The sequence below is a fragment of the Hippopotamus amphibius genome, chromosome 1, assembly GCF_030028045.1.
Source record: "Hippopotamus amphibius kiboko isolate mHipAmp2 chromosome 1, mHipAmp2.hap2, whole genome shotgun sequence".
In the NCBI taxonomy this organism is placed as follows: domain Eukaryota; kingdom Metazoa; phylum Chordata; class Mammalia; order Artiodactyla; family Hippopotamidae; genus Hippopotamus; species Hippopotamus amphibius.
This window is the reverse complement of record NC_080186.1, coordinates 54,447,693-54,466,961: the sequence shown is the minus strand read 5'-3', so window position 1 is coordinate 54,466,961 and position 19,269 is coordinate 54,447,693. Positions and strand designations below refer to the sequence as shown.

Here is a 19,269-nt window from a genome sequence, read left to right as displayed (position 1 = left end):
CACCCCCACCCACACACACACACACCCACCCACACACACACCATGTAGATCTAGCATTGGAACCATCAATTGGAGAGCTCCAGACAGCTGTATGAACTCGTGTATACAGCCACAGACATCCAAAAAAAGAGGAAGGCCATGCTGCCCTGCTCCAAGCTGTGGCCCCTACCCTATACCTTTCATAGACTGAAGCCACCTGTGGCCTGTGATAACCCCTTGGGTCTGAATGTTTATTTGAATCCAAGAAGACCCCCTGGATATTTGCTGCCACATGTAATACAGATATCATTTCAGTTTAACTATTTCCATTTCTTCCTCCACCAAACCCTTTAACGTAGTTGCCAGCAGGGAAAAGGAGTAGCGTTTTTGTTCCATCGAGTCACCCTCTGGTGGTCTCACTCATGAGCAATAAAATGGCTAAAAGGGGCAAAGGGAAAGGAAAACCTGGAAAACACAAATTAATAAATTCACAAAAACTGAGTTGACTGTTTCCTCAGGGAGGAGAAGTGAGTAGAACCCTAGATGAATATGTCATGCTTCCTGCACTGTGCCTTCAAAAGGCCTATACTGCAGGATTAAATGCAAAAGTCCCAACCCACATCTCTGCTGGAAATGTGCAAGTGGGCTCATTACTCAGAGCCAAGATAAAGGATAAATCTTTATGAGTACCGTAAGTATGAGTCATAAAAAATAGGAAACACATGTAGGACATATACTCAGTAATAGTACCAAACCAGGGAAAGTGTTTAGGAAATGCGTGTAAGAACACATGGCAAAAAGAGGACTAAAAATTACCCTTGTACACTGCTCCAAAAACATCAAAAAACTCACAGCAAATCAGGGGTCCATATCACTCTGGTCTCTAATAAACATAGGTCATTTTCCTATTTGGAAATGGGCTTTTTTTTTTTTTTAACACAAAAAGGAGGAGAACTGAATCAAGAAAAAGTAACTTGGAGTAGGCTTTGAAAGATTTTATGATTTGGGAAATCTGAAAAGCTTCCAACTAAAACACTGGGAATTAGATATTAACGGCATTAAAACTGAACAAAAAAGATCTTTTTCAGAGAAATATTTGTTCAAAATGGTAATATTACCATTGCATCTAGATTCTCACTATCTTAACAACCAGGGGTGATAAGGGAAAAAAGAGTGGAATCTTCAACCCATATGAAAGTGGGAAACAAAAAGAAACAGCAACACATGCACTAACAACATCCAAAGAGCAATAAAAGGCTAGTAGCAAAGCCTCTAAAGGCCTCTCGGCTCAGCAGAAAGAGCTCACACTGGGGAATAGGCAGAACCCTCTGGTCAGCTGCACCAGATGACAATCTGGGGGGTGTTCAGAGAATAAAGCAGGGTAACTGGCTCCCAAAAGTCCCCTGGGGCAGATGATGGAGGCAAAATGCCCAAGCATGACTCCACTGCAAATTAAGCTCTTCAGTCACCCTGGATTTTGGAAGACACCCCCAAATTTGAGGTTCAGCATGGAAAGCAAAGGAGACATATGTCTCACACCAAAGCATGCATGTCCGCAGCAACACGGATCCTGGGCTCCCTCGGACTTCAGCTTTCTCCTTTATCTTCAGAAACTACTCTCTCCCAAGGAAAGCCTTGCCTATGTGTCTATCTACTTGAGGCTGAGAGAAGGAGGAGAAAAATGTGTAAAGTATTGTGTTTAACTTCATTAAGGTTTAAATTTACTGAAGACTTCAAGAAAAGTCAATATTTTTTAGGAGCTATTCTGAGGCAGGAATCTCATATAACATCCACCTCACCAAAAAAAAAAAAAAAAATCCAACTGTAGGCTAGAAAAGACCACAGAAGCACGACCAGAGCCTAGAAGCGTGACACCTCATTCTCCTCCGCCTGTCACTCCTCAGTCCTCTCAGCAGCTGCCGTATCTCTGTATTCCTCCCTCCCAAGGCACCTGCTTACGCACTCACATCTCTAGGAGCGAGGCCTTGTGGGGAGCTCACCTCTTAAGATATGAATGCAGCTTCCCTTTAAATCAGTGCACAGGTGCTAGGCACACGAAACTTACAGCCACATCACCAATCTGCTGCAGCAGATTCAAAAAGAATCAGATGTGTGTACACCTGTATGAACAAATAGAAACTTAAACTTTAAAGTGCACAATGTGGTATTTGGGCTCCAGGCAAGAATTAGGCTATTACAATGACCCTGGATCCTACAGCTGACTCTCCTTGGCTTATAGTTAGACCCAGTAACATCTAATCTAGTCTCTCTATCTTCAAAAGAAGCCAAATCTTACCTGCAATTTCCCTCTCTTCCACTAAAGGATGTAAAAATTCTAGATCTAGTCAAAGGACTCTGTAGTTCAGGTGGAAAATGCCATAAATATAAAGCACTATTGTTGGGTATCTTGGACTAGAACCCAAATAATGCCAGGTGATTGTGGGCAAAGAACCATGCCCAGGAGTCAAAAGTATAGCCATTTTATCTTAGTTTTAGCATTATAAGTCAGGAATGCACTCAGAGCAAAATTCAATCAGAATATTAGAAAATAGTGCTAAACTTATACAAGACAACTTATTTTTTTTAAAATTTATCTCATTTTTATGAGTTTAAAAGGGCTATCTAGTATCTGGACGTCAATGTTTTAGCATTTCACACGAGGCCAAGGAGCTTCAGGGAAAGGACTACTTCAGTTAACTACCCGTCTAGCTGAGGTGCCCTTGCAGCCTGGAAAGGAAAGCACAGAGCACACAACTGCAATGGAAGCCAAAGCAGCAGGTCTTCCAAACAGATTCAGATTCCTGTGTCTTTAAGACCAGACCCGCATAAATGGATTGCTTCTGCTGGACACCATGCTCTAAATAAACAGACTCTTCTGGCCGACACACAACTTCCTGTAGGGTTTTGGTGGGTAAAGCTTGAAAAGACTGCCAAATCCAATGACCAGCAACGTTTGAGCTGACTTAGAAAACAAGCTACAAAGACTTGAGTCCAGAGTAAACAAAGGAAAAAGCCACATTAAACAGGGAACAAATTACTATACAGGCAGGGATATTTTAAGTGCTCACTGAGCAAAAAAACAAAATAAAAAAATCAAGTTATTAAGTATTTAACGACACAAGGTAGAGTAAAATGTCTTCTTTCAGTTGGAGGAATTGAGGTTAATTAATTCCAGCAATATTAAGAATTGGCTGGGAATCACCCCCTCCATCATGATGAGGACAGAGTGTTCTCAATGGCCTGACTTCAAACCCGGCTCAGATCAAATGAGCTCCCCAAGGGAGCAGCACGGAGTCAGAAACCATTTATAGCTTTTACCCATCTGAGGGAAAGGACTAACTAGTGTACTAACTGAAATCTGTAAAAGTAAAGGAAAACGTGGCACTTCCCTGGTGGTCCAGTGGCTAGACTGTGTGCTCCCAATGCAGGGAGCCCGAGTTTGATCCCTGGGCAAGGAACTAGTTCCCACAGGCCATGACTAAGAGTTCACGTGCCACAACTAAAGATCCTGTGTGAGGCAATGAAGATCCCACATGCTGCAACTAAGAGACAACGCAGCCAAATAAAAAAATTAATATTTTTAAAAAAGAAGAAAGAAAAATGTAACAAAAACTCAGAAACGGGCTGAAAGAGAGATCTGGAGAATACACAGTAAACTGCAGTAGCATGAGATTTAATTAGGAAAAATAAAGCAGTAATACAAAGTGGAGCATACCTGCTCAGCAGTAGCAGTTAAGGGGGGCTGGGGACAAAACCCCAAGTCCACTGATATAATGAAATCAAACAAAAGTACTCTGTGAAGGGACTTCTTAGGTGGTGCAGTGATTAAGAATCCGCCTGCCAATGCAGGGGACACAGGTTTGATCCCTGCTCCAGGAATATCCCACCTGTCAGGAGCAACTAAGCCCATGCGCCACAACTATTGAGCCTGCGCTCTAGAGCCCATGAGCCACAACTATTGAGCCCATGTGCCACAACTACTGAAGCCCATGCTCCTAGAGCCTGTGCTCCACAGCAAGAGAAGCCACAGCAATGAGGAGCCCGTGCACCACAATGAAGAGCAGCCCTCACTCGCAGCAACTAGAGAAAAGCCCACGTGCAGCAACGAAGACCCAATGCAGCTAATAAACAAATAAATAAATAAATAGTACACTGTGGGAAAGGGGAGGAGTTTAAGAAGCCTTAAAGTGTTACTTTAAATAACATCCTCAGCACCATGCAAAAACCCAATATCACAATGCAAAAGAGTCCGGCTTCGCTCCTGGCCTTAAGAAGTCAACTCACCAGCTGGCTGCGCAAGATTAACACACGTGATCCTGCAGCGAATAATACAAGAAAACATATAATCCCATACTCTGGGGAGGCTCAGGCTGTGGTGGAGGAAGTGGGGGAGGAGGGAGGAATTCAGAGCAACATTTAGAAAAGAGGGAAATGGAGGTGGACAAAGGAATCAAGAAAGGGTTTGCTGAAGAGTTAAGCCTTAACACGTGGGCTTCAAACATGGCCAGGATTGAGAGCGTTAAGAAGTTCAGGTGGAATTCAGAAAAACCTGTGGGGCAATGGATTCAGCTGAAAGGTCAGAGGTGAGGCTCAGGAATCTGCACTTCAGCATTTCCAAGGGATTCATATGTAGGGGGTTCACATACCACACACACTTGGAGAAACACTGATCGGCAGGATTAAGTCCAAATCCTTACTCGTGCCTCCTCTGCAGTCTCGTCTTCCACTTCCAGGCCCCAGCCCACCCCCGTCCCTGTTCCCATCACTGCCCCATCCTCTATTCCAGGGGCTGGCAAGCTTTATCTGCAAATGGCCAGAATGTAAATATTTTAGGCTTTGTTAGTCTTGTTACTCTCCTCAAGTCTTCCACTGTGGTGAGGAAGGGGCCGCAGACAATATATAAACAAATGGACATGGCCATGTGTCAATAAAACTTTATTCCCCCCACCCCCCACAAAAACCTTTATTTACAAAAACAGGCATCAGATTGATGAATGGATAAGCAAGATGTGGTATAACCATGCAATAGAATACTGTTCAAGAATAAAAAGGAATGAAATAGCACATGCCACACCATGGATGAACCTCAAATGCATTACATTAAGTGAGAAAGCCAGTCATAAAAGTCACCCACATTGTGTGGGTCCATTTACAAAAAAACATCCAGAATTTCAAATCTATAAAGAAAATAGATTAGTGGTTGCCTGGGGCAGGGGTGGGAGCATGGGGAAATGGGGAATGACTGCTATTGAGTACCAACCTTCCTTTTGAGGGTGCTAAAAATGCTCTAAAATTAGACTGCGGTGATAGTTGCACAACTCTATAAATATACTGAAAACCGCTGCCTTATATGCTTTAAACAGGTAAACTTTATGGTATGTAAATTACATACACACAAAAATAGGCAACAGGCAGGATTTGGCCCAAGGCTGTAGTTTGCCACTCTCTTATCTGTATGTACATCAGCCACAGCGCATGCAGGGAAGAACTTTCTTCCACACGTGGTTTCCCTCTCCCCTCTGGGCATGTTGAAGCCTCCCTTCTCTTCGGCCCAGTAACTTCAATTTGACATCAAATACTCTCTTCTGGGAATCCTTCACTCCCTTGCAGATAGAATTACCACTCCCTCTGTTGGGCTCCTGCAAACTTCTGTTACTTTTAAAACAAATAATGGTCACATTGCTGGTCACATTATATTGAATTTATTCTCCCTCACCCTGCAGCAAGTGCTAAAGACATAAGGATGAGCCAGAATCCAGCAGTGTCCACCTAAGCACACAGCAGGTTCTCAATGAGTAACTCATTGAATAAGTCTGTAAATGAATGGACAAATAAATCCATTAAAGGAGTATTATTTTGAGAAGAACATTTTTATGAAGTGGTCCACAAGCTGGACTGAAAGAATTGGGTCCTAATGTTGAGGGCCCCAGTCCCAGGAGACTGGTTAAGGAGATGCAGATAAGTGGAGAGGGGCATAGAAACTTGGGACATTTCAGAGGAATGTCAGTAAAACTTGGTGATTGACCAAATACAGGGTTTGAGTGAATGTGTAAGTCCAAGATGGTTTAAAAGTCCCAAGACAGATGATAGCTGTGCCATTGATGGGACAGGGAAGTTGGACTGATAAACACATGCCAGCCCTTAGGGGGCCATAGAGACTTCTCTCCATTCTCAGTGAACTCTCTAAAGAACTGCTACTATCATCTCCATTTTACAGATGAGGAAACTGGGGCTCAGAGAATTAAGTAACTCACCCAGAGTCACATGCTTGGGAAGTGACAGAGCTGAGGTCAGCCCTCTATCTGACACCAGGTAGAACCACACTGATAGCTACTCCTCCACAACACAGCTCGGGCACCTGGGAGCCTGAGGTAAGACTCAAGAGGTAGGTGCTTTGGAGACCCTAGAGAGAGTTTTGGGAGTCGCTGGCATGGAGGTGACAACCCAAATTCTGAGAAGAGACAAGTCACCTTAGGGAGAGTAGACAGGCGAAAACACAGGCCAAGAACTGCACTTCAGTCAAGATCCCCTGAGAAGGAAGAAAGGGCAGCTGGGAAAGAAACAGAAAGACAGATGGAAAGATAGAAGGAGAACAAAGCTAAGGTAATATCCTGAAACCCAAGAGAGAGATGCCAGAAAAGGGGACACAGAAAAAGAAGCCGAGGAGGGGTAAAAGTGTGGAAAGGCGAGGTGGTAGAAAGAACTCTGTGATAGGAGTCGGGCTCCCTGGGGTCCAGTCCATCACTGGCACCAATTTCTTGCTTGACGGTGAATAAGTCATCACTGCACTCCCTGCCCCTGTAAGGTGGTTAGGACTAGGCTGTCTCGAGGGCACCTCTCCAGTCCCAGCATCCCATGAGTTGGTCAAAAGGGCATCACCAGAGACAAGTTCAGGAGAGCAGAAATCAGGTAGCAGAGAGGAAAGAAGGGAAAGGCAGGACACACAGATTCGCTCATTCAAGGCGTGGGATAGGCAAGGAAACGAGAAATAAAATGGTACAGAGACGTGATCAGCAGGGCTAAGTTCATACACAGCCTCTTCACTGTGGGAGAAAGGAAAGCAAAATAATTAAACGTGTCTAATTTTCACAGAAATATTTAGAAAACACAGTGGGGAGTGGGACTCGAAAGTAATAAATACTTCTGCAGAATTTAGGTATTTAAATCAGACGTATTAGCAAGTAAATTGACATTCTCAAATAAAATGTCAAGATAGCAAATCAGCAATGGAAACAAGAAAATACAAGTTGGATATCTGGATACTCTGCAACACACACAAACTGGGCATTTGCCCAGTCGGCACATCTGGCTCTCAGATTTGCAGACCTGCTCCTTACTTTGGTCTATTGCTTTTTTAAAATACTCTCCAAAAAGTTCTAAGAGCAAAATGTCACATTTTCAAATGTGGAGGGTGCTCCTAGAAAATGCTAGAAACATTTCCTAACGACATTTTTGGGGAATTATACAATTTTTTAAAAGTCAGGAGACCTTACCATGGCAACAACAGTATGGGTCAGGGTTGTAACCCTAACCTCCTTAAAGACAAACACCACTCTGGTTGGAAAACGCTGCTGCTGGACAAATTTTAGAAGGAGTCAAGGCGGCCTCCCCTCCAGACTGGAGAAGAGGCAATAATAAGAGAGGCTTTTTCAATCTGTCAGCTCCCAGCCAGCAAAAAACATAACCAGCATTACCTCATGCTAAACTGAAAGAGTCCAACCAGGCTCAATCCCTCTGTGGGGCAGGGGGCGTGCATTCCTAGGGCAACGTTACAGCATCTGGATGTTACTGGAATAAACGGCAAACGTTAACCACGTGGCTAGCCAGCATGTTGGCAGGAACGTGTAACTTCTTCACTTCTCCTTGTGTCCCAATTTGTTTGCTGAATCTTGATGTTTACTCTTATCACTCTGGTTTCTGCTTTCACTTCTTCTAAAATTCAAGACTGGATTTTTGGAGAGTTCTCATTTGAGAGTTAGCTGTAGCTTCACACTGAACATCTTGCCCCAACATGTTAGAAACCATCACTGACTAGTGTGGCCAGGTCTACCCCGCCTGCACTGTCTTCTGTCAAAACAGCAGCCGGAGGTCTAGCTGCCTGGCTGGCCCCACCCCGCTCCTCTATCCGGTCCTGGCCTGGCACCTGCACACTGCCCTGCACAGAGCATCTTCAAGTGAAGGGGCAATTCGTGTTAAATGATGTGACTGTCCTATTCACTTAGGGCCTCCGATCCTATGTGAGAGCCACGTTCAGTTGCCTTTCAAGTTAACGAAATAATTTTCACAGCAACGCTCGAATGGGGAAAGGGAGGAGGAGGGGAGAGAGGGAAAGAAAAAGGGAGAGAGGAGAGAAGAAAGGGAGAGGGAGAGGGAGGACAGAGAGAAAGAAAAAGGGAAAGAGAAAGAGAGAGAGGAATGCCTTTAGAGAAATGTGACCCTCGTTGTCAGTGTTACTTTCTGATAAATTTGCTGTAGGTCTGTGATGAAATGGCCAGTTCACAGATAACCTTACTGTCAACCTGGGGTGATTTCCAAAACAACTTCCGTTTAAACAAACACCAGGCAGTGTTTACACATGCAAGGTGTTTGTTTAGTAACTGAATCTCACCAATATACACTGTCTGTGTGTGAAGAGTTTACTTTGACACTAGCTTACTAGCACATGCTACATATAAGATCTCTGAAACATAAATAGCCTTGAGTTTGTTTGAGGTTTTTTCCCCAGCATATACACAGACTAGCACGGGGAAGTCATTCATGAATAACAGCAGAGGGGAAAATGACCGGGATAAGAGAAGGAAGGTAACTAGTGTGCTGGTGTTCATTTGATATTTCTGCTCTCACATGTGTACTCTCCAAAAAGCCAGTCTTGAAATTTTGCATCAGTTCATTCAGTGGTGACAGGTAAAGGTAAGACAAAGACACACATCCACTCCCCGTAACGCTGCACTGTTTCGTCTATATTTTATTTTTACTTTTTTTTTCTTTTTTTTTTTTCGTCTATATTTTAATAACTGAGAGGGAGGGGAACAAAAAGAGAGAAGTTGTCAACCTACTAATATTGTGGAAACAGGGGAAAGATGACAGGTAAGTAGGTAGGTAATAGGGCTCTCCAAAATGTTTAATCCCTGAACTGCAAGATTCCTGAAAGTAAGCAAAAAAGATGTCAAATCAAAAGGCAAAGTCCACCTATTGAAGCTCCTGCATTTCACTCCTAGCAGGAAGAGTCCCTTAATGTGTTTGTTCTCCCTTATCACACAGTTCAAGCAAGTTTGGTTACAAGTTGTGGATTACTAGCTGAAGACAGGTGAGTTACTTTTTGTGGAGGCAGTTGAAAGATTTATGGGGGCGGGGGAGGAAGGAGGAAAATGATCAACTGTGACAAACAGATGGGAGGTGGCATTTAGTGTAGGATTAAGAGCCACAGAGAGTGCAAGGGCTCCTGGGCTTAGTCCTGCATTTTATAATTACTGACACTTGACGTGATCATCTTCTAAGCCAGAAAGGAAAAAAGACAATGTCACACGCAAAACCCCCCTCACTACTGCCCCAAAGCCACAAGGAAGGGAACGAAAAGGAACTCTGAGCATCGGAAAGAACTATCAGAAGCCTAGCAGGAAACCCAAACCTTCAGTGGGAGATCTGCTGCCTCATGAACAGGTAGAGCCTACTGAGAGAGGGTGGCAGCTTTCATGGCTGGGAGCAAGGTCAGAGCTAAAGGTGAAGGGGAAGTGGGCCGACATGTGGGAAAAGCGTGGACTATAGAGTCCAACAGGCCAGGCTCAGAGGTGGGCTGTGTGCCCCAGGGTCCACTGTGTAACCTCCCTAAGCCTCCCTCCCTTTCAGGCCAACAGTGATGATGAGTAGACACAACAAAGGTGCCAGGCAGGTGGCTGGCCCACAGCAGGCACTTCACCACCATCCCTATGGTCGCTGTTACTGTTATTCGGGGCCTAAGGGAGCTGTTAAAAGGCAAGCAGAAGTTAGCAGTTTAGATGTGTTTACTTCCTTCTCTTTCTCCCAACTGTGGTCTTTCCTGCCCTCAAAAAGAACCAGGACAGGAACAACTGTACGCCACAGTCCTCAGAGAAGGTACCAAGGAAAAGTGACTTGGAGCCACATGTGTGATTAACCACACATCCCATTTGGCCCTGCCTGCCAAGAAGCCTGGAGCCAAACTTCAGACTCAATCATACCAACCCCATTAACGCATATGGCCAACAAACTACACTTTTCTAACAAACTACACTTCTCTTTGTCCTCATTTTGCTTTTCTGCTTACACTGTTGGTATGACTATTGTTGTAAGCCCATCTCAAATCCCTTTTTGGAATGAAGCAGAGAATAAGTAAATACATAAAAGAATGGAGGGTTCTGAGCTCTCTGACGGGTGAGGATACAGTTATTAAACCTGGCCTCTTTCCCATGACAGTGGATCCTCCCAGGTCCTCACTCCACCCCTACAGCCAGTCGCTGGCATGGCACGCCCATTAACACTTGTTTCTTTAATGTCAAAACAAATACATAAATTTAAATGCCCGTATCTGTTATACACATAGGTACTGCTAACGAAGGGCTTTTCATAATAAGTGAGCCGTTAGATGGGAGATAGAAGGGAAGCATCGCCACAGAAAAGCAGGTCACAATAAAAATTAGATGACAGGAAACAAAATCACTGCCATTCCAGCAACTAATAAAAGTATGTTACTGTAAACAAGCCTCTGGTGGTGCTACAACCCTTCTCAGGAATCCGGAAACACCCAGAGGGACCAAACTCAGGGGTAGGGGCGGGCGCAAGAGGGGGTCATCGGAAAAGGGGGGGGGGGGAGGAAGAGAGGGAGGGGCAGGACATTTTACCTTGAAGTTAAAGGGCACAGGCAGCTGGTTTTTATAGGATGACACCAATGATACCTACCCGCTTATTCTAAAAGACAAAGCTGATCTCTCAGGGCTGTTTATCCTCTTCTGCCCTCCTCTGTTGCCAGGGAGTCTTTTTCCAGTTTCCTGTTCACTTCCAGGACTGTTGTTTCCAAAACCAATGATTACAAATGAGAGGTGTGGTCTCAGATGAAAAATACAACTACAGGTCTGTGCTGTCCTGATGAGAACCCAGCAGGGAAGTCAATGGCAAAACCATGCTTTGCCACAGAGTGCTCTGTATACATTATTGTAGCAAGTATGTTTCTGATACAAATTCTCTGCTGGCCTCTCAGATTGTTTCTCTAATTTAAGTACAACTGTTTCCCCAAATCTTGTCAACCTGCCAGGATTATTACTTCCAGGTGTAGGCTCTGTCACCTCCTCCACACAAGAAAAGCAGCAGCCTCTCCTCAGCTGAGGAAACTTAAGGCATCTGGGAGGTAGAAATTTAGTCAAAGGTTAGAGAAGGGATGATTTATAATAGATCTTAATGCTGATACTGCACCAATAACAAGCCAGAGGGAGGGAGTGGGGTTAAGGCTGATTCAGTAATTCCCTCACATTCAAGGAGGACATGGTGAAAAACAGCTACCTCAGTCATAAGAGTCAAAGGAATTACGGCTTGGAGCCCTGAGGGCATTCTTTTCTAATTTATAAACAACAACATTTATCATGTCATCTTGAAAAATATTTACTCTTAATATTTGGTAGAGACATGTACAGAGGCTGCCTCTGGCCCTCGCACCATCACCCCCAGAACCAACTGGCTGTGACTTTCAGCACAGACCCTGTACAACAGCATATCTATAAAAAATAAAGTTATCCATTGAGAATACCAGAAGGAGTTAGATGGGTTTAGGTTGGAGGAGGAAGCAATCTTAGTTTAAACAGAAAAGAAAAAAAAAAAAAAGTGGATACAGTTAAGGTAAATTTTATGGGTAATTAGAATATTGACAGGCTGAATTATTATTTATAATAGCTAACTGAGGTAAAATCCACATGCCATAAAATTCACCATTTAAAGTACAACTCAATGGTTTTTATTCTTTTTTATTTTTTAAGAACTTTTATTGAGATACAATTGACATACAATAAACTGTATATATTTAAAGTGTACGATTTGATTTTTTTTTCCTTATTAGTAATGTATATATGGCAATCCAAATCTCCCAACTCATCCCACCCCAATCCCCGCTGTTTTCCCCACTTGGTGTCCATATGTTTGTTCTCTACACCTGTGTCTCTATTTCTGCCTTGCAAACCGGCTGATTTGTACCGTTTTTCTAGATTCCACATGTATGTGTTAATATGCGATATTTGTTTTTCTCTTTCTGATTCACTTCACTCTGTATGACAGTCTCAATGGTTTTTAGTTTGTCGCATCTATTGACATTTATCACTGGTATTTAGTATATTCATATTCAATTGTGGAACCATCACTATAATTTAATTTTAGAACATTTCTGTCCCCCCAAAAGAAACTCTGTACTTATAAACAGTCAGCCCCCCTTTCTCTCTTTTGCTCTTCAGCCCTAAACAACCACCAGTTTACTTTCTATCTCTATAAATTTGTCTACTCTGGACATTGCCTATACATGGAAACTGACAGGATGTGTCTTTTGTGTCTGTCTTCTTTCACTGAGCATAACGTTTTCAAGGTTCATCCAGCTTGCAGCATGTACCAGTATTTCATTCCTTTTTATTGCTGAATAACATTCCATTGTATGGGTATATGTCCCACATTTCATTTATCCATTCATCAGTTGACAGGCATTCAGGCTGTTCCCACTTTTTAGCTATTATGAATAATGCTGCTGTGAACAATTGAGGACACGTTGTTATGTGGACGTATGTTTTCCTTTCTCTTGGGTATACACGTGGGCATGGGACTGCTGGGTCATATAGCTCAAATGATTTTTAAAAGCTGTTGGCATGGCTGCAAGTAATGTATCTTCCGAGTCCCAGGTGAAGAAGGTGAGAGATGCTTAATATTTCTCCACCCCCATCTTATCCTCCATAAACAAACTCTCCTTCACTCTCTCTCTGTCAGGGCCCGCCTGCTCTGCATCATCCTCCACACTCACTCTGTACACACAAAAGACTTCGCATCTACGCTGTGAGAGGAGCTCAGAGCCAGAGAGGATTTCCAAAGATCACACGTCCCAAAATCTTGTTTTCTAACAAGACTGAACGACAACCATCTCATTCCTTAAAGTCCCCCAAAGGAGGAAAGAATGCAATTTCCCTCCATTGCCTAGCCTCAGAAATATCTTCAAACCACTAATCCAAAATCATACATAGAGTAAACAAATACTGAAGGAAGAGGAATAATGTTCAGGTTTTTAACCAAGTTGTAGAGACTACCCCCCACTTTCCTTCCTTCTTCGCCGAACATACGACATCCCTTGATGGCGGCTAATTTTACATCTCTTCAGCATAGCCATGTCCGTGTTCATCGAACACAGTCAACACAAGTGTGGGAGAGCTCTGCTGTCCTGCTTTGAGGTATTTTTCCTTTGCTTCAGTCGGCTCACGTGACTCTGTTTTCAGAATCAACAACAGTACCACACAATTTAACACGCAGAATGTCTGCCGCTCCTGTAAGAGCTCAGACTTGCTTCTCTCCCTTGGTTCTTCTGAGAGAGCACATACATAAAAAAAGTAATTATTGCTGCTAGAGAATTGCTAGAGTCAGCAATGCTTCCTAGGAACTGCACTGCCTCCTCCCCTCCTGTCCCTCCCACCACAAATTCTCCCCCCGTAAGTTAGGAATTAAAGACACATTACTGGGATAAAGAAATCTGACTTGAAATATGTGTTGCAGCAACCGTGGCAGGCAACCAAGAGTATTAACAATAATTTCCAATGTAGCTGGAAAGGTTAGATGATTTGTCTTTGAAATGAGCCAACTCTGCACACTTTCGTAAGATTAAAATCAGTTTGCTTTTCCTTCTGGACACCTCCGCCTCTCCTATTCCTGCTGCCCGCAAAACGAAGGGTGGTTGAGGCACAGAGACAAATGGTTCTGGAAATCAACTTTCTTGACCAGAAGAAAGCTCAAAGATAAATTCTGCTCTGCGTTAGTTTTTCTACACTTCATTGTGATCGTGGTTTATTGTGGTTTCTCTCTCCCTGGAGAAATAATACCTGAGTGATAACATTTCGGACACAGAAGCTTAAAAACAGAAAGAATGACAATTGCGTGTTATCTTAAAAGAAGCAGGATGACCATTATCCACAACCCAGGTCATTTCTGAGCCACATATAGAGGAGGCCACTTCTCTTTTATGGTAATAACCTTGGGCAAGTAAGTTAGCATTGCACCTGTCTGTCACCTGTAAATTGAGGGTAGTAATAGGACTTCATGGAATAAGTGTATGAGTGCTTCAAACAGTGCTGAGGACAGAAGAAATACTGGGTCACTATGAGCTTGGACTCATCACCGCCACCAAGACCACCACCATCTTCGAGAAGCTACCTGGATATTGTAAGGAGCTACCCACCCCCAGGGCTTTCATGCAGATACAAGGTACTGCCATCCTTATTCCAGAGTGTCCCCCTTTCCCCTGACGTATCCTGCAAGAGCAATACGTTCACAGCACAAAGCAAGAAAAGAAGAAAGACAGGGCACCGGAAGAGATGGGAAAGACATTTTACAATAACAGAAATGGCACCTTGTTTTGTTTTTTCACAACCATGTTTTAAAAATGAAATTCTTAAGAACATTCTTTCCAATATGGGGGGGGGGGGGGCCAGAAAAGTTGAAAAGCTGAAAAATCTCTCTAGAGAGAAGTCCTAGAGTTGCCCAGTCCAGAGAGCAATCCTTCTGGATTAATTGAAATCCTTCTCTCTCTCTCTCTCTCGTGTACTTTGTGTCCTCCTCTCCATTCATGTCCATCCTCATTAAACCCAGAAAGGAAGAAAAGGATTCTTCATCCAGAAAAGCCTCTTTACAAATTCTTAGGGTCAGTGGGTAGAAAGCTGGCACCTGTGCCTACCTCTCTCTGCGGTTGGCCGGGTCCCTGGTCAGCAGCGCGGAGGTTCAGGACGTGCACCTCCTGTGGCAGCCCCACCGTGCCCCTGCTGGCACATCCCGACAAGACAGTGAAGCTCTCCATCAAGGCCTGGACTGGATGGGAGGCATTGACGGGCGACAGTTCACACTGGGCTCCACGCTCTGGACCTGCAGAGGGAATCACAAACACGAATCTCTCAGAAATAGTGATTAATTGCGCCACAATTAAATGAATTGTTCTGGACATACAAACCACCGCCAACCCACCCGAGGTGCCTTTCCAGGTAAGTTGTTTCCAGAACTAAATGGCAAAAAAAGCTAGTCTATTTTTCTAAAATCCCAATCTCTTAAATTCCTTTTAGATGATTTTGATGTGTATTTGACTAAATTCCTTTTTAGACACACAAGTCATGAATGTATTCCTCTGTATGGAGGAAACCTCCCATCTGACATCTGTGTTCAATTCTTCCTTCCCCTCTTAGAAGAAAACCAGAGATAAACGGAATAAATTGTGTAAAGCCCCAATGATATTATGCATAAATACCATTAAACACCTAAAATTGCACCCTGGACTTCCCTGGTGCACAGTGGTTAAGAATCCGCCTGCCAATGCAGGGGACATGGGTTTGATCCCTGATCCCACATGCCGCAGACCAACTAAGCCTGTGCGCCACAACTACTGAGTCTGCACTCTAGAGCCCCCAAGCCACAGCTACTGTGCCCACATGTGGCAACTGCTGAAGCTCGCACTCCTAGGGCCCATGCTCTGCAACAAGAGAAGCCACCACAAGGAGAAGCCCGTGCCCCGCAACAAAGAGGGGCCCTCCCACCCCCACTCACCACAACTAGAGAAAGCCGGCGCACAGCAACGAAGGCCCAACACAGCCAAAAATAAATAAATAAAATTTAAAAAAATTAAAAATAAAAATATACTATGGCACCCAAAAAAGTATAAGATGCAGATCCTACCTTAAGATTTAAACAATCTTAAGAACATACAAAAGCAAGATGCAGTGAGCAGAGGCAACTGGGGCCAGAGTTGTACAGCGAAGTTTGAAAGAGGTCAGAAAGATCGTCCCGAGAGAGGTAGGAATATGAGCAGAGCCAAAGACAGAAAAAATAGAACCCTGGTCATGCTTCCTCATTCTCCCTTCCCCTAATCAACCAGAACTCAACTCTGAAATCCACCCTTTCCTCCCCATCTCTACTTCCCGCAGTCCTCAGTGTCTCTGTCCCTAGACGATTGCAGATCTCCCTGAAAGAAGCCTCTGGTCTCAAGCTCTCCAAGCTGCCTTCCATACAAGCATGGTTCACCTAACCCCGGGTGGTCCTCAAATAAATGGTTATTCCAAATGCAAAGACCAGCCCCTCCCATCCCTGCAGGTATGTCCCATCCCTTGATAACTGCTGGCCTGCGCTCCTTAACCTGGCACACAAAGGCCTTTCTTGATCTAGCCCCTTCCTCTCTCTCCAGCCTAACCCCTCCCCCTCTAGCAACCCCAAGTGGTTTAAAGGTCTCCAAATATACCATGATGTTTCTCACTCGGTGTCTTTACTCAAGCTTGTTTTCTTTTCCCAAATTCCTCTTCCACTCTCTCCACCCCCACAACAAATATCCCAAGCCGAGGAATGTGCGCTTCCTCTGTCCTCCCATAATTTCTCTGCCTGTCTCGGCTATTTCATTTCTACACTGTAACCACCAGCATAGACATCTGTCTCTGCCAGTCCAGTGGGACATCCCTGACAGTTGTGGGTTACTAGCTTTGTATCCTCAGCACCCATCACAGTGCCTCATATGTAGGAGATGCCCCCAAAATAGTTATTAAATGAATCATTAAGCTTAAAGAAAAAATTGCCCTCTCTCTGATCAGTGATTAGGGCACCATTCTGGGGACTTGGATTTGTCTGTAAGGAGCTAATATGGGAAACAGACTGCTACAGTGATGTGACATACATTAGCTGAACTGATAGGGAGAGACATACAGAAAGAAGAAGGAATCAGTGACACTTAAGCCTCACATACCTCTGTAAGTTTGGTGTTGTCCTCCATTAGCTGAGGAGACTGGGATTTGAATATGGAATTTATGGAACCCGATAAAAGACCTGAATGCACTCCAATTAGTTCTTCCTGACTTCTACATAATAACAATACTCTCCAGGATTACAGGCCCGGTCTAAAATTCAAACAGAGTTCAAACCAGACAATCCTGGGTCCCCACTGCTGAACTATAAGCAGACATCCCGCCTGGTGTGCCAAGTCTATTTCAGAACTCAGGGAAATTATCTAGGTTGATAACAGTTATCTGGTCTGAAATGAAGTATGTACCTTCTCAAATAATCACTGCCACCCTCTGCATTGCTCTCCTGTACCCCGCTGCTTTCTGAGAAAGAGAGGTGGTGAAGGAAGATATCATGGCAGTAAAGTCAGGCGGTACAGGAGGTAAGATTCCCTGAAGTCCCCAAGCAGGGCAAACAAACAGTATGACCAGGTGCCCCACCCCTCCTCCTGCCCTCACCAGCCACAGTGAGATATCTGGTATCTTTCACACCCCAGAGCTCCAGAAAAAGTCTCCTACTCCTATTCAACCCTGGGCACTTGCAGTGGCTATTGCTACCCACACTGGGAAACCCTTCCACACTGGTTTCACAGCCTCCTGCCATGAATTTGCCATTATCACAAATTAAGCACAAATGAAAATACTTTTCAGTTCCATTTTTGTAAGTATGTGCAAAGCTCTGATCAGGCTATCGTTCCACCCGAAACACATCTGCAAAAGTCTTGCAACCTGCTTGACTTGCCCTCCTCCTTACATGCCACCATCACCCATTAGGGTCCTACCACACTGCTCATCTCCACACTGGGCGAGAGCAAAAACTCACAACAAATCAGAGGATAAGCTCTTACCCAAAGAGGGAGGGAATCACAGAGGGGATGCCCCCAGCACTGAAGATGGGCACTCTTCACCTTAAGAGTGTCTGTTCTCTGTCCTACCAGACTCCAAGACAGGGCAGACCCCCACTTTATGGGCTGTAGCTCCAGCCATGAGTTGTACAAGTCAGTCCAAGGTCAAAAAAAAAGAGAAAGTAATGCACAAGATGCACTCTGATCAAGTGATGGGAGAGTTGCACTTTACAGAGACCCACTGGCGTCAAGCTTTAAATACGCTCAGTATATAGTATCCCTGACCATCAGACACACTAGAGTAGTATTGGTCATTGAGGTGCCTTAATGAATTTTTTTTCTTCCAAGTTTAAAAAAGAAAAAAGCTACAACATATGATTAATATATCCTTAAGCCAAAAGAAAGGAAGGAAGGAAGGAAGGAAGGAAGGAAGGAAGGAAGGAAGGAAGAAAGAAAGAAAAAAAGAAAGAAAGAAAGAAAGAAAGAAAGAAAGAAAGAAAGAAAGAAAGAGAGGAAGGAAGGAAGGAAGGAAGGAAGGAAGGAAGGAAGGAAGAGAAAGGAAGGAAGAAAGAGAAAGGAAGGAAGAAAGAGAAAGGAAGGAAGAAAGAGAAAGGAAGGAAGGAAGGAAGAAAGAAAGAAAATGAAAGGAAGGAAGGGAAAGGAAAGCAAAAAGAAAAAAAGAAAACAGGAACTATCTACCCCATCCTCCAAGGGTATATAAGAAACGGTGCCTTCAACAGTTCAACACACAGTGTCAGTCTGGTCTAGTAAGTAAGTAAGTAAGTAAGTAAAGTAAGCAAGTAAGTAAAGTAAGCAAGTAAGTAATAAGTAAATAAATAAATAGCTCCCATTAAGTGCCCACTATAGGCTAGGCAGTGCTACATGCTATACATCCTTCCAATACCACCATAAGGAGGTGCTATTACCCTCATTTTAAAAAAACAGAAAAGTAAGTTCAACGAACTTAACTCTTCTAAGCTTGCTCAGTCACTCAAGGCCTCCGGCTCACACCTGCCTCCAGGGCTAGTATCTCTGTAAGGTGAAAGTTTTCATTAAAAAATGTGGGCCCAAAACAAAATAATGCCATTTGCGGCAACATGGATGGACCTAGAGGTTGTCATACTGAATGAAGTAAGTCAGACAAAGACAAATATCATATGATATCACTTATATGTGGAATGTAAAAAAAAAAAAAAAAAAAAAGGCACAAGTGAACTTATTTACAAAACAGAAATAGAGTCACAGATGTAGAAAACACCATCCCAAAACAACAGAATACACTTTCTTCTCAAGTGCACATAGAACATTCTCCAGGACAGATCACATCTTGGGCCACAAATCAAGCCTCAGTAAATTTAAGAAAACTGAAATCATATCAAGCATCTTTTCCAACCACAACTCTATGAGACTAGATACCAATTACAGGGAAAAAAATGCAAAAAATACAAACACAT

General features: G+C 43.6%; 1 protein-coding gene across 10 annotated transcripts in view; it reads right to left on the bottom strand.

Annotated features, from left to right (window-relative positions):
- Positions 1-19,269, bottom strand: part of TGFBR3 (transforming growth factor beta receptor 3) — a 195,181-nt gene that overhangs the window by 97,779 nt on the left and 78,133 nt on the right. For all 10 annotated transcript variants that reach the window (XM_057713136.1, XM_057713128.1, XM_057713153.1 and 7 more), the window contains one exon: positions 14,897-15,081. In XM_057713136.1, the coding sequence (XP_057569119.1) occupies positions 14,897-15,081 (185 nt within the window). The remainder of the gene's footprint in view (positions 1-14,896; positions 15,082-19,269) is intronic.